At 45.6% G+C, this 14,431-nt stretch overlaps 1 protein-coding gene across 2 annotated transcripts; it reads right to left on the bottom strand.

The window, feature by feature from the left end:
* Nucleotides 1–47: 47 nt before the first annotated feature.
* Nucleotides 48–13,509, bottom strand: CCNE2 (cyclin E2). 2 transcript variants are annotated; one of them, XM_083866870.1, is made up of 12 exons: nucleotides 13,473–13,509; nucleotides 12,003–12,041; nucleotides 11,802–11,910; nucleotides 11,536–11,595; nucleotides 9,467–9,618; nucleotides 7,534–7,669; nucleotides 5,320–5,466; nucleotides 4,001–4,096; nucleotides 3,180–3,314; nucleotides 2,404–2,515; nucleotides 1,618–1,772; nucleotides 48–1,227 (listed from the first exon to the last, which is right to left on the bottom strand). In XM_083866870.1, the coding sequence occupies exons 2-12, from the start codon at nucleotides 12,014–12,016 to the stop codon at nucleotides 1,126–1,128; spliced, it is 1,218 nt and encodes a 405-aa protein (XP_083722996.1). In that variant the 5' UTR covers nucleotides 12,017–12,041; nucleotides 13,473–13,509; the 3' UTR covers nucleotides 48–1,125. The 2 variants fall into 2 exon arrangements, with proteins under 2 accessions (XP_083722996.1, XP_083722997.1); XM_083866871.1 differs by having other exon boundaries at nucleotides 11,536–11,592.
* Nucleotides 13,510–14,431: the final 922 nt, after the last annotated feature.

The raw sequence follows: 14,431 nt of genomic DNA, 5'->3' as shown, positions 1-14,431 counted from the left end.
AAAATAAACCCCTTATTTTTACAAACTGTACAGAAGACTGGAAGCAACTGCAGCTAGTTCCACAATGGCTTGTTTGAAGAAGACATGAATTCAAGTTTGCCAAGTTGTGAGTGTAATGTGGATGTGGGTGGCACTTGATGCTCTAGTGCAGCTTTGTGGGCTGCTCAGTGTCATGTAACACTTGTCCCTGGCTGTGTGGCACAGATAGGAGCATCATGAAAGGAGGACTGATACCCTTCTTTCCCAGTACTGCCCTTCATCACAGAAGTGACTCAGAGGTAGTGAATATGCTGAGGAAAACACAGTAGTTAATGCTGTTTATAAACACTGATAACATACAGCTCCACAGTTTAAAATACTGTTCCTATGACGTGAGTGGTTGTAGAGTACCTGTGGCTCCCTTTACTCCATACCTTCTCCAGGTCTCACACTGTTCTTTCTTGTTGCAAGTGGGTGGCTGGGGACTATACTTTTTCCAGTTAGGGTTACTGCAGCAGCAGGTTCTTTGCTGGTACTCTTACCTGAGGTCAGTGATATAATTTATGGCAGGCCTAAAGGGCCTTAAAATTCATCAGCCTCTTGTGGAGCTGGGATTTGACAAGGATAGCTGCCCTGTCCTGCACACACAGAGTGGTTTCAGAGATGTGAATTGCTTACCCACAGGCCTCTAATACTGCACCTGAGCTGGGGGGACTAACTGACAACAAGTGAGCTCTGACCTTACCAAGAAAAGAAAAAGGGTCAAGAAGAGGTAATACATATAAGCTGCCAATAGTCTCCTGCTCATCTAACCCAAATTAAAGCAAGTCTGCCATGTAAGCTGAGTGGATAAATCTTGCCACCCAGCCCTATTAGAAATGTTCTTGGAAGTCATAAGTTAAGAATTACCATGAAGTCACGTTAGAATGGACCAAAGTGGTCCAGGCTCTTGTGATAGCAGAGTGGAATGTCAGCTGAGCTCTTCTTGTCAAGTCTGTAGGAGGATGCTGGTCTCAGTTTCCATCTGCTGTGTCTTTACTGCCCAAGTCTTGAACAGCAGTAAAGAGCTTGAGTCCCCTTTAGTGTGGTCTTGTTCTGAAGCACCAAGTTCTGTTTCTGAATCTGTTCATGACAACTGACTGTATTTCATTTCTTCTCTGTGCTTTTGGGAGGGGTTATTATTCCTCCTATTGACACAGGTGATAACTGCCCTGGGGCAGTAGACACTACTGCACTGTTCACTTCTTCCTGTATATTGGGGAAAGAAGACAACAGTTAATACCTGTGACAAGGTCTCCTTTTTTGTGGCAGCAGGAGGCAGCAGTGCTTCCTCACACCACTCATACAATTCAAGTGATCCGGAGTCAGGATAATGAGAAAACCAAAGTGCCATTGCATAACAAAGTGAAGATTATTCTCTTATAAACTCCTCTCCAATACTGATAAGTGTTTGCTCATGGCCTGGGCATGTTAGGGTAAATCATGTTGTTTATAGCATCACTGGTGGTTGGGCACTCACACTGAGGTGAGCCATGCCAGGTGTGAGCAGGGAGGTGCTTTGGCCACTCACAGCTGCCTCAGGACAAGGGATATGTAATGAACTCAGCTGCCCAAACTGCATATTCACAAACCGCTTACCAGCATGTCCAGGTAATTTGTGTGGGTCTGGATATTGTGTCTATCTTCCGCTGCAACCTTCTTGAAGTTCTTCAGCTTCACAGGGACCTTTTTTGCCACATTCACAAAAGGAACCATCCATTGTACACACTCTGAAATGCTGTCCCAGTCTAAGCCTAAAGGGCAGAACACAGGAATATATTTAGAAACCATGAGGGAGTTGCACAGTGTTCCAATATGGCCATGAGTTAAAAGACACAATAAATAATGCTACAGATAAAAATTCAGAAACATCCTCCCAGAAACAGCCAACATTTCCTTATGCTTGTTACTTAAATGGGTGGTGGCTATGGAGGGTGAATGGAGATCACAAGGGTAATTGTTGCTTTCCAGGGGAGACTGAAGTGACTTGTGGCTTGAAAACAAGATTTGGGTGATGAAAACATCAACTGGGTGCTGGTGACAGACATTAAGAACTACATTTCAGGAGAAAAAAGTGGACAATATAATAGTTAATGATCCCCAAATACCTGAAGCCATAGGGCAAATAGCCCAAAGGCAAGAACAATATATGTTTCAATTCCTTAGCAAAACCTGCACTGCTTAAGGTGTTTCCTTCTTTTGAGTCTTTGTAACATCTGAAATAGTGGTAGGAAGTGAAATTAGAAGGAAAAGAAACCCATGGAACAAATATTAGTGTTCATGTTTGGCAGCTTGGTAAACCAACACCCCCTTAAGCAGATTTGGGCCTGTGACAACTTCTGAATTCCCTGCCTAACAAGGCCAAGCTTTACAGAGGCATCTTACCTGAAGCTTTCTTAACTATTTCAATTGAGGTATAGTGGCAGAGCGCTGCAGCAGCTAGTGTTCTGTACTGGAAGTCCAAAGAATTCACATCCAGAATACACAGGTCTAAAAGCTGAGGACATGAAGAGTAACAAATGTTAACAAGTTGACACTTTAGCATGATCCTGTCTCAGAGAGGGCTATGCACACAGCAGTCTTCCTACAGCCTCTGCCCCAGAGCAGGGGTGAGCTGCAGGAAGGTACTGTCTTAAATTTAAATACTGCCTCGTGTGGTATTTACACCACTGAGCTACCCAGCTTCAGTAAACCTCTCTGAGGGTGGGCACAACACATGCCCATACTAACTGACCCACAGCACTTCCAAAATAGTCAAAACACTCCCCAGGCTGCCTTCTTGGCAATTACACAGAAACACTGTTAGGAGCAACACAAGTAAAAACAGCCTAGATTCCAAAATTATCCACCTTCCTTTCAGAGCTGTCACTGCTGTTTACAGAATGCTGGAGTGCACAGTAATTAAATAAATAAAATGGATTTTTTGTTTTTCCAGCATACAGAAAAGTCGTTAAGTATGTGAAAGTAGGGAGACAAGAAACACAGGGGTACTTGTCCTCAAAACTGAATTTCTTTGGTGGAGTCAAACTTGCATGTTCCTTAACAAAGTAACAGGAGATGGGAAACAAGGGAACACTTAAAGCCACTTTGTTCTAAGGGTGTAATGTTCAGTAGTGCTTGTCACTGCCCCAAGAACCATTTTCCAACAGTTTACTACCTACCTGGGCTATTTGAATGAATTTTTCCTGAGAATACTGAGGTAGCAGCACTTTTGGAACATCCTTCAGAGCATCCACTTGAAGATAGAGGTTCAGCCAAGATACAATTGTCACTGGACAGAGTTCCCATTTTAAAGCCTGCAAATATTTAACGAACATTTAAGTGCCTTAAACCACTCAAGGATAGTTTTGTGCTCTGATTTCTTCCTAAGCCTCTCCTGAGGTTATTGCACATATCCTTAAAAGACGCTAAAAAATATTTACAATTTCAAGTACAAATACTCTTTTCAGGTTGCATTCTCAGTGCTTTTTGAAAAGGCTGTGCTAGGATCAGGACAAATCTGTATCCTTCTACTTGTGCAGTTGGATTTTATGTCTTCTCCATTCAGAAGCTGGGAAATTAATATTATTTCCTCAAGCTTTTGGGCCAGCTGTGTGAACCTGCAGCTCATATCTATTAAGGAAGAATAAATGTATAGAGTCCTGTGCTGGTGAAGATAGATCCTCTCCAGTGTGAGGTCTTTGCCCGTCTCTCCAGAAGCCCCTGTTCCTGGAGAGTAAGGGATGTTAGCAAGTGCAGTACATTACAGTGACAGCCTTCCAGCCTGCCTGTGGCTGGCTGCACTGTTAAGAGCTTTTACATTCACACAAGCATGAGAAACCTGCTCTTTTCTACTAGCCAGGGTCCACTGCACATTCACAGGCTTCACTACTGTGCAGAAACATGGACAGGTTCCTTTTTCTAAGAAAATAAATGACATTAAAACACAAGGCTCACCTGGAGAGTCATTCACCCAGCACTTTAAAACACAGCAAATTCTTACCTTTAACATAATAAGTTCCATTCTTACAATATCATCTTCACTGCAAGCACCATCAGTGACATAAGCAAATTCCTGGATTTTAGGAGCATAGATTTCCTATAAAGGGAGGGAAAATGAAGATGAGTCTATCTTACAGTTCTAAGAAAGGTTGAGAAGATACCAGAAAATACTTTTCTGTCCATATTGACATGTTAACATTTTTTATGCTACAACTTTCTTTCATTACATGAACTGACATGAAACTTACAGGATAAGGAGATAACATATAACCTACTTGGGGTTTAGTATCTGTTGTATAATGCAGTGGACTTATTGCAACTCTTAGAGCTTCTGGGGAAATAAATGCTGACCAAGCAGTCAGAACACCCTTTCATTTACAGATCTTTCTACTCAGCCATTTCAATGCTGTAAAAACAAACATCATCCCAATTCTTCTACAGATGGCTGGCTGGTACAGGTTACCTGCAATGTCAGTGCTGATGTAATCACATAAATTAAAAAAAAAAAAAAAAAAAGAGAAAAGCTAAAAAAACCTCAAGAGAAAATCCCACAACCAGCCACTGTAACATCCAGAATCCATGGTGCAGAGGTGGTTAAGGAAATTTGCTAAGCCAGTCATGCCAGCTGGGGCCAAGCATAGTTTGGTGTGTAAGCAGGAGAGAGCTTTGCCAGCAAAACTGCTTCCCTATCAGCTGGCTCAGTGACCACCATGGCCCCATGCACTTCCTTAAGGATAGGTGACTGCTTGTAGTGCACAGCCTTGGTTTGGGAACCACAGTGAGATCTAGGGGTCCCAAGATACCAATCCCAAGTTTTCCTGTCAGCCTAGGCCACTGTGCATTATCCACAAGCGTGCTCTTGGCCCACAGATGGAGCACACAATGTAAGGTATCACCATTTCTGCATTCAAGACTCACACTCCACTAAATGGAGGATACTGTAAGGGCATCAGCCTGATGTACAGGCAGTTTGAGACTTAGGCTTGGTTTTACTCAAGTCCCACACCCATTCCTGAGATTGTCTGCCGACTGCTGTATATTTGGAAAAAGACAAAACAAAACTACGTCTGGCCCATTTGCATGCCTTTTAAGTTTATGTGGTCTCCTTCCCTGCTGCTGGAGAAAGAGAGGACAAAAACTACTCTCCAAGAGACTGACAAATGCACAATTGAAGGAAGAGAAAAAAACCTTTCCCTTCTGACCTTCAGTGTTGTACATACACCACTGAGTTCAAAAGATTCAGACAAGAAATAATCATTATCACTGTCTTTTTAGTTACTCCAAATTCAATATCCTCCTCCCTGTAACAGAGCTTCTTACCTCAAGTTTGGAGGCAATAAATAACGAGGTAATTCCTATGAGCTGGAGCATGCTCTTGTTAATGTTCTTTTGTGTCAACATGAATCTATCAAAGAAGTCTTGAGCTAGGTAGAAGGTTTCCCGGTGGAGTGCATACACCTCGCACACCTACAACAGGGGAAAAGAACAATTCTGTTTTTTTGTTATAAAACTCTCTGTTCACACATAGGGTATTCAAACTTTAACAGCAAAATGCAGGTTCATCTCTTGCACACACAAAGCTTTGCATACCAGGGTATGGTAGGATGCAGTGGTAAGCATGGGATTGGAAAAGGTATTTCCCATGCTCCCACCTAAATGTGAATTGCCTATGATGTACTAAAAGACTTTCAAAAAATACTTTTTCCAAATTAAATAGCAACCATTTTTCCACTGAAAGAAGAAAGCCTCTTGAGGAAAAAAAAACAAACAAACAAAAAAAACAAAACAGCAACACCTACACATACACACACTAATTACTTTGATTAAGAACACTCTCCAACCTCAAGCCTAAGTCAAACCCTCACTGAATTCCTAGCAGGTCTGTTCCAGGGCAGAACCACTAAAAAAAAAAAAAATCAAAGTCTCTGGCTCTAGAGCAAAGAAGCTCCTGCTGGAGGGGGCTCTGCTGGCAGGCCAGGAGCACTGCCTGCAGCCCCTCAGGCACACCAACAGCCTCACTAAGCAGGAACAAAACTGCAGGAGCCACCATCTGCTCCGTCCCATTGCTGGTTTCCCTGGCAGGGAGAACTTTTAATACTCGCATTGTATCAAAGTGTTTCAAATGCCAGTTCAACAAAAAAGAAAGGAGAGTGCACAGCCCAGACCTGGAGATCTTAAGGAGAGCCCTATTTTTTCATCTAATCTGTAATTGAATTGGGAGGGGCTAGCACAAATCCAGCTTGTCTGCAACTAGAAAGCACTTAGATAACTATTAATTACTTAAAATCTACATGCAGTATAGAACAAGAACAGAAAAAGAATATCCAAGAAATAGATCCCAGCTGCTTCATTATTTTACTTGGATAAAAAGTGAGAATAAAATCTCACTATTACAAGCTATTTTCCAAGGTAAGGTTGGAAGCCCATTTGCCAATTAAAGCCCTGCCTGACCACCAAAAATGCAACTGATTGGCAGAAATAGCACCACCTCACTCTTTAAAGCCTGATATATTCTCCTGATAATTGATGTGTTACTCTGATACCATTAACAACTGCTCCAAAGAAGATTCAGAACTAAAACTGCATGGACCAGGCCCACCCATCAATAAATGGCAGTTTCTATATAACTGTTTTTCCCAAACATAATGACACTAGGTCATGTTAAGTAGTATCTGTTATAATGTTACAGAAGAGTGTTAGGAACTACTGAAAAGGTCTCAAAGTTGATGGGATTTAAATCCACTTGTGGCATATAAAACCACTGAGCTGGACAAAAGCAATGCCCTCGTTGGTATTTTTGTTTGGAAATTGAGTAATTTCCTAAGTCAAGATTTTAAAAAAGCAAAAAATTTATTTGATGGTGATATGTAAATTCCACATTAGAGGAACTAGTGAAGCACACAACTGGAATAATATTTTTATTCAGGGTGTATTTTAAAAAAATAATTTCATTTTACTTGAAATTCCTTGCTAATATGATTTATTTGTAATGTTTTCACATAAGAAGCTGTCTATATCAAGAACCTTTACCTGTCAGCCATTGATATAGTCAGCTCTCTTCACATGATAAAATTGAAAATTCACTATGAAATCAGAAAAAAAACCATCATGGGCTGACACTCAAAAGCTCTTGACATAGTCAGGGTCATAAATCCTCAGTACAGACACAGCTCTCTCATGGCTTAGATACAGTCTACCCTGTAAGTCAGAGATCCATAACTGGTCTGTCTACAGCAATTTCAGTATAAGTGTCTCAAAACAAGATTTCTCTCCCTTGCAGGATGTAGAGTGTCATGAGCAAAAGTTCAATACTATTGCTCACTGTCCTGGGGGGAAAGTTCAGTGCCTGCTGCCTGGGAAGGCCCAGATATAGCTCACCAAGAGGATCAAAAGCAGTCACTTGTTCTGTTGCAAAATAGTTATAAAAAAATGGCAAAACTGTGCACGTTACTACTAGATCTTTATGTGAAAGCTGTGCTTTTACCTGCCTACTCCATAGGCAGAGCACACAGTAAAGTAACTTAAAGTACTCACCTCTAAGAGCCAGTCTAGCAGTATTGATCTCATGTGAGGTTGCAAACTAGAATGTAGAGATGTGAAGTGTTTGCAGTGAGCATATCTGTTCTCCTTCATCAGGATGTTCAGCCAGACATCTTTGGAATTTCCCCAGCTATGGAATAAAGTTACACAAAGCATTATTAAGTATATGCACAAGTCACAAAAAAAAACCCCAAAAACACAACACCAATAAAGACATTATCTATCGTTTAGAGACATTCAGAAACAAAAAGAAAAATTCCACATACTGTAAGATCCTTATGGTAATTGGAAAACTGCAGGAATACTTGGAATGTTTTACATCACCACAACAGCAGCTTGCCAAGATCACCAGCAAGTCCAGTTCCACAGAACAGGTAGTAAAACTGAACATGTGCCTCTCAGAGTTGCAGAGTTCCCTATCTTGCCTAGTTTGGCAGCTGTTCAGACAGCAAGATAAACCAAATCCTCCCCCTAAAAAAGGATAATATTGGCCTCCTCAGGAAACACAAAGCACACATAAGTTGTCCAGGTTAGCTTGAGAAAAACTGAAGATAGTGTTTAAAAGTCACTCATCCATCCCTTTATTCCTTCCTTATTTACTTCAAGGCTCAGAAGCAAGCTATTTAGAGAAAAATTGAGTTCTTCTTTATTGCTAGCTTATAATTCATTAGCACTCCAGTCTGTGAGGGAAGATGATGCCTATATCATCAATATGGCTTTATCTGTAATTGTTATTATTAATTGATATGGGCTTTTTCTTAGATGCACTTCTCATCCTGCAGGTACTAAGAGGAAAAGCACATTAACCAATGAAATTATGATTTCCTACTGAAATTTTTGGAGTTATGTATTTACCTTTCCCCAAGCAGAAACTGACAGAGCTGATCACTGGAATTGCCTACAAATTTTAGCTCAGGTCAGTTTCATTCTGTTGCCCTCCTAAGTTAAAAGCCAGGGAGATATTTGATTCTTTAATGCACAAAACTCCCAGTTTAAGCAGACAGGCACTGATAAATGAATTATGATTTTCTTACAGCAGCTAGGGAAGGATGGAGAAGGCAGAAGTAAATTATCCTCTTATTCAGCTAATCAGAAAGGATGGAGTTCAGCTTTACCAGATGCCTGTGAACAACAGGATTAAGCACCTTGCATGGAACTCTGTATCTGAACATGTCTCTGCAGCAAAACATCACCTGGCAGCATCTCAAATTCTGATCCAGTTTGGGCCGGAAAAAAAAAAAAAAACCCAAAAAACCAAATCAAGGTATATCTGTAAAGGTTCTCTTAAAGAAATGCTTCCCATTCTGCTTCTCATTCACCTTAACAGAAGTTTTCCTTAACACATTGCAGTAAATTTAACACCTCTTTCATTAAACCCCAGGCTGATACAAACAGCAACTGGGTACATATCTAACACACCCAAATGTCTAAGAAAGTCTGAAATTGAAAACTATAATTTAGTCAGCTAAGCTCTCTCTCTCTGCAGAAGGGCAACTGTCTAGAACTGTGCACCAAGCACATTGCATTTCATTACAAGCTACCTGCACAGTGATAGTGTCACAAGTTTATTTGAACATTTTTAAGTTCTCTAAGAAAATTTTGTTAAAAATTTTTGGCCACTCAGTTCCAATAGCACTGAAAGAAGTTTAGTTTAACCCTTATGTGCCTCTTAACCAATTAAGAGTGTCCAGTATTTAAGTTATAAAAGGACAGTTCTGAAAGGTGAAAACTATATGTCTGGTGTGTTTATAAGATCAGGAAAAAAAAAATCCAAACAACCAAACCCAAGAATTTCTGTCTTTTGCTTGCACATCAAATCTTTTGTGGAATGAGGAGACAAGTAGAGATGTGTATTATATAAGCACAATACAACAGCTGTTATTAGAGTAGTTCAGACATTAACAACTACCACATCTGTTAAACTTACTTGAGTTCTGGCAAAGGTGATGGATTTATGAAGAGGTTCCTGAATCTGTATTTTTTGAATCTTGAGAAGTCAGTGGTTACTGATTCTTTGTGAGGTGTTTCGATAATTATGCAAGGTGAGATGCCTCCTGTTATCGTGGGGGGCCAACAACTCTGCAAAATAAACAAGGTATCTTTCAAATGCTGAGTTTACTATGAGAGCAAGAAAGACAAGGAGTACATCACAGTAACAGCAACAATACATGTAATGTACATCAGTCTTTCTGGATCTCAGCATTGATGTAAGTACTGAAACCAAGAAACATGACAACTAAATGCCAATGAAACCTTCCATAGTCAAGATGGAGCACGTATAAATAAATTGGATGCATTTGAGAACTCAGCTTTGAGGAAGATGACTATCTTTAGTTTATGAACCCACAGGTAGCCTATCCATTGCTTGAAAAGCCCAGTTACAGCAGAAAAGGCAAAGATATTAATGGCTACTAATACACAAGACATTAGGCTGCTAGTCCTATCTACTTATCTATTCAGAGGGGAAAGAAAAGAGGGGGTGGAGGTTCTGCTGTCTCTCAGTGGAAATTCAGGGACCTGTTATCTTCCAGTTTAGTGCTCCAGAGAGGAGCCACCCATCTCAGCTCCAGAGCTAGATACCCACTGAGCAAGCAGCAGCTGTGAACAGTCTCTCAGCTTGCCAATGCCAAATATGGGAAGCAATGACTCAAAATGCGAAGAGTGCAAAGGTATTCAGGCAGAAAACCTTTGAGGAGGAATTCTAGATTACTCTAGTTAACTATAATTTGTTTCACTAATGTTTATTTGGTTGTATGTAACCAACATTAGTAAGGAGGTATCAAATCCCTGGAGCACATGCAATGCTGTAATGGCTGACAGCCTTCAAAATGGTGACACAGAACTTTAATTAGAATCCCATTCACAAAGAATGGCAACACCTGTCCCTGAACACAGAAGCTTTTCCTATACAGCTGACTTGCAAGGTGAGCTACAAAGGATTCCTTAGTATAGCTAAACTTATGTATAGCCAGACTGAAGTATCCCAAGAGGGAAGTTACATATTCCAGCAGAATTGACCTTAATGCACACAGCCAAGAGAAAAGGGAAGTCCCACTCCTCTCCTGTGATCCTCACTGCCCAAGTTCCACCCCAATGCTTGTGAGATCCTCTGCTGGGTTGATTTAACTCACTAACCTGGAAGAACTTTAACTTATTCTGTAGTGCCAAGTTAGCAAGATGAACCTGCATACTGCTTCATTCAAAGAATGGAGCAAGGCAGGGGATGGACTACATGGCCAGCTATCAAGGAAGAAGAGTCAGGGAAGCAGGATTTCCCCCTTTCAGCAAGGATAAGTTGTAACACTTAACAATTAAGCTTCACCCCAGGTACAGCTGATGTACTTATGTAGCATTTTTTCCTGCTCAAGATTTACAAAGACAACTTCACAATCAGAAGAGTTTTACTTCACTATTGCCCATTAGTCTCATTTACTTCACAAACAGAATAACTACAAACAATATTGTTTGCAAGAGAAAGTGATAATATTGTACTAATCTGCTTTAAAATAGAAAACTGTAAGGCCTGTCAGTTTCAGGAGTTTCCTGTGTTAGTAAAAACACATTCCTCAATTGATTTAAATAATCAAAAGAACTGTTAAATGGAAGTAAAGATGGCCTGCATGGTTAAGAATCTTAACTAAATGGCCGTGAAACCACACCTAAAGTTAAAACAAGTGCAGTGATCTTGTTTAGACTTGCCTCTAGGCCTTACCTGCTCTGTATATGGAATTGTTCTGAAATATCTGGGGTTATACTCTTTTTTTCACCTACCCTTACTCTGCTTTACCTTGAAGGATCTTTTATCTGCAGCAAAGTCACGTGTAAAAAAGCATAAACAGATAAAAAGGTGCTAAGTTCCCATTGTTTTTAATATCTGAAAATACAAACTTCACCTATTCAATACTTGCTGGTGTGGAATGCACGATTTCACACTCACTAACATAAACCAGACAGTCTCCCTTACCTAGTTTGAAATGGTATTGAGGATTGAATTACCTTAATTTCGTATTGATGTTTTTTAGCAATTTTCCCATCTTCTCTTTTCTTAATCTCCTGCTGAGAAGAGAGACACACATCAATACACTGACAGTGGCCAGCACACCCTCCTAAAGATCAGGCAAACTCTTAATATCCCCATCCCACTTTGCAACTTAGCAAAGCAAAGACTGTCTCATCCAAATGGGCTGGAGAGCTTTCATATATACTGGATTTCAATGATAGTGGAATATTATTCAACTTTCCAAGTTGCTCAAATTGCTCACCTCTGCTGTCCTCCTTTTTCTGGTCTGGACATAATCTAGTGCCTGGAGTTCTTGTGGAGCCTCTTCTTGACAGGACAGTGGCTGCTGCTGTTTGGCTTGCAAACGGCTACTGCAAAGAGCAAAGAGTAAAATGATATTAGACATTAGGAGAGCAGTTGTTTGATCAGTACAGATAATCTTAGTACAATGCTAACAGCTTACCTACGCCTTGACATCTTCTTTGGGCTGTAAGAGCTCTACCTGGATCAAAGAAATAGGATAAGCTCAGTTAGTGCATCCTCACAAAACTAGAGCCAAGCTCCACACTTTGTGTCATGAACTCATCACAAAGAGCAGCATGGCTCACACAGCTCAAACAGAAGGGCACAAGTATTCCACTGGCCTGAGGAACGTCCAAGCAGAGCATGGCTGTGGTGTATGAGCACATGCAGCTCCATGTGCGGCTGCAGGGTGCCCAGGTACGCCGGCAGCTCAGCCCAGGCTGCCCTGCCAGGGGGTGGGGGCAGGGAAGGTATAAAGGGACACTTCTCACACAAGAGGATGTGGGGAGTCCCTAGGGCTGTGACCCCTCCAGTCCCCCCTCACCCTCCACTCCAGACACCCCCACAGACACACGCTTTGCCACTACAGCTCCCTCAGGGGCGAATCTCCCCACATCCCACACCTGCGGGGATGGCGGGGCCGCCATGGGCCGGGCCGGGCCGGGCGCCGCCCGCGCTCCCGCCGCGCCGGTTCCGCGCCAATTTCCCGCGAGCGGGGAGGCGGCGGCCTGTGCCGGGGTCAGCCTGGGCTGGGGGCACCCTGGGCCGGCGCCCGCCCTGCCCTGCCCTCCCCAAGGGCCCATCCGACACCCACCCGCTCCCGAGGGCGCTGAGGGGAGCCGAGAGGGGCAGCACCGCCCCCCCCCGCGCTCCCGCCGGGCCGAGAGCGGCTCCCTCCAAAACCTGAGGGGAAGGAAGGAAGGGGCTGCCGGGACGGCGCCTCACAGGGGGACACCCGCCCGCCCCCCGCGAGACAGCCCTCGGCGGGACCCCCAGCGCAGGGCCGGGCCGGAGGGCTGTCCCCACACGCACCCGCTGCCGGGGCCGGGCGGGGAGCGGGTCCCGCCGGGCGCGGGGAAGGCGGGCGGGCGGCCGGGGTCAGCCCGCCAAGGCTCCGCCGGCATCCCCGCCCCCAGCGCGCCGGGCTCCCTCCAAAAGCGGCAGCCCGCCCCCCGGGGCTCTCCGCGCAGGGGAGGGGGAGCCGATGGCGGGATCCCGCCCGCACCCGGCATCGCTCCCGCCGGGGCTGCCCGCCCGCGCCATCGGCACCCTCTACTCCCCCTGGATGGGCCGCCCGAGGGGACATCCCCCCCAGGCTCTCCTCAGACACTCTCCCTCCAAAACGCCGCCCGGGCGGGCGGGAGGGCAGTCCGCCTCAGCGCTGCCGGTCATGACTCCCAGTCACCCTTCCCGCTCCGCCGCTCCCGGTCACCGCGGCCAGTGCCCCCTCACAGCCCCCACCGCCAGCACCGCGTCTGCCGGTACCGCCACCACCACTAGTGCCATCATCACCGCCATCCTCAACACCGCCACCGCTACCATCATCATCATTACCATCATAATTAACATCATCATCATCGCTATTATTATAAATATTATCCCCACCACCGCCCAGCCAGCCCGCGCTCACCGGCGGGACCCCCGCGCACTCCGCCGCTGCCGCCCGGGCCGCGCTGCTCAGCTGGCGCCGGCGCCAACCCGCTATATACCGCGCCCGGGCCCGCGCTGCGCATGTGCGAGGGCGGCAGGCGGCTCCCCCACCCGCGCCACCGCCGCCCGCGCCCCGCTCGCCCCAGCGCCGCCCCTGGGCCGCGCCGACCCCCGCCCTCACCGGACACCCCCGGCCCGCCCCGGCCCGGCCGCCCCGGTTCCGCCGGCACAGGCGTGCGGGAGAGCGGCAGGCAGCGCCGGGAGGAGCACTGCTATCACCGCCATCGCTGCCGTCGCCCGCAGCCCCGGCACCTCTCTGCGGCCCGGCCCCGCTGGCGGGGGCCACTCCCGGCACCGTCGGCCCGCTCCGGTGGGTTCCTGCCCGCTCCACCGGGCCCCGCGGACACGGCAGCGGCTCCGCGCGCCCGGCAGGGCCGATCCCCCCGCCCCGGGGCGGGGCCGTCGGCAGGGCCGCCAATGGGAGGGCGCGGAGCGGCGGCAGCGTGCGGCGGCCCGGGATGTAAACACGGCCCCGCCCGCCGCCGGCCCTGTCAGACACCGGCACCGGGGCCTGGGCCCCCCACACCGCACCGGGCCCACACCGCACCCACACCGCCGGCAGCCGCAGGTTGTCACACACGCAGATGTCGCACAAGTGCGGGGTGAAGAGGAGGCTCAGGAATGGCCTCATCGCTCTCCACAACCAGCTGAAAGAGGGTTGTAGCCGAGTAGGGGTCATCCTCCTCTCCCGGGTAACAAGTGACAGGACAAGAGGACAGAGCTGCACCAGGGGAGATTGGGGTTGGACCCTACAGAGAATTTCTCCATAGAAAAGGTGATCATCCTCCTGTCCCGGGTGACAAGTAAGAGGACAGAGCTGCACCAGGGGAGGTTGGGGTTGGACATTACACAGAATTTTTTCATAGAAAAGGTGGTTAG

This window comes from Zosterops lateralis, assembly GCF_965231275.1.
Source record: "Zosterops lateralis genome assembly, chromosome: 1".
Lineage (NCBI taxonomy): Eukaryota > Metazoa > Chordata > Aves > Passeriformes > Zosteropidae > Zosterops > Zosterops lateralis.
Note: the sequence above shows the minus strand (reverse complement) of the source record. Positions and strands in the feature narration are given on the sequence as shown.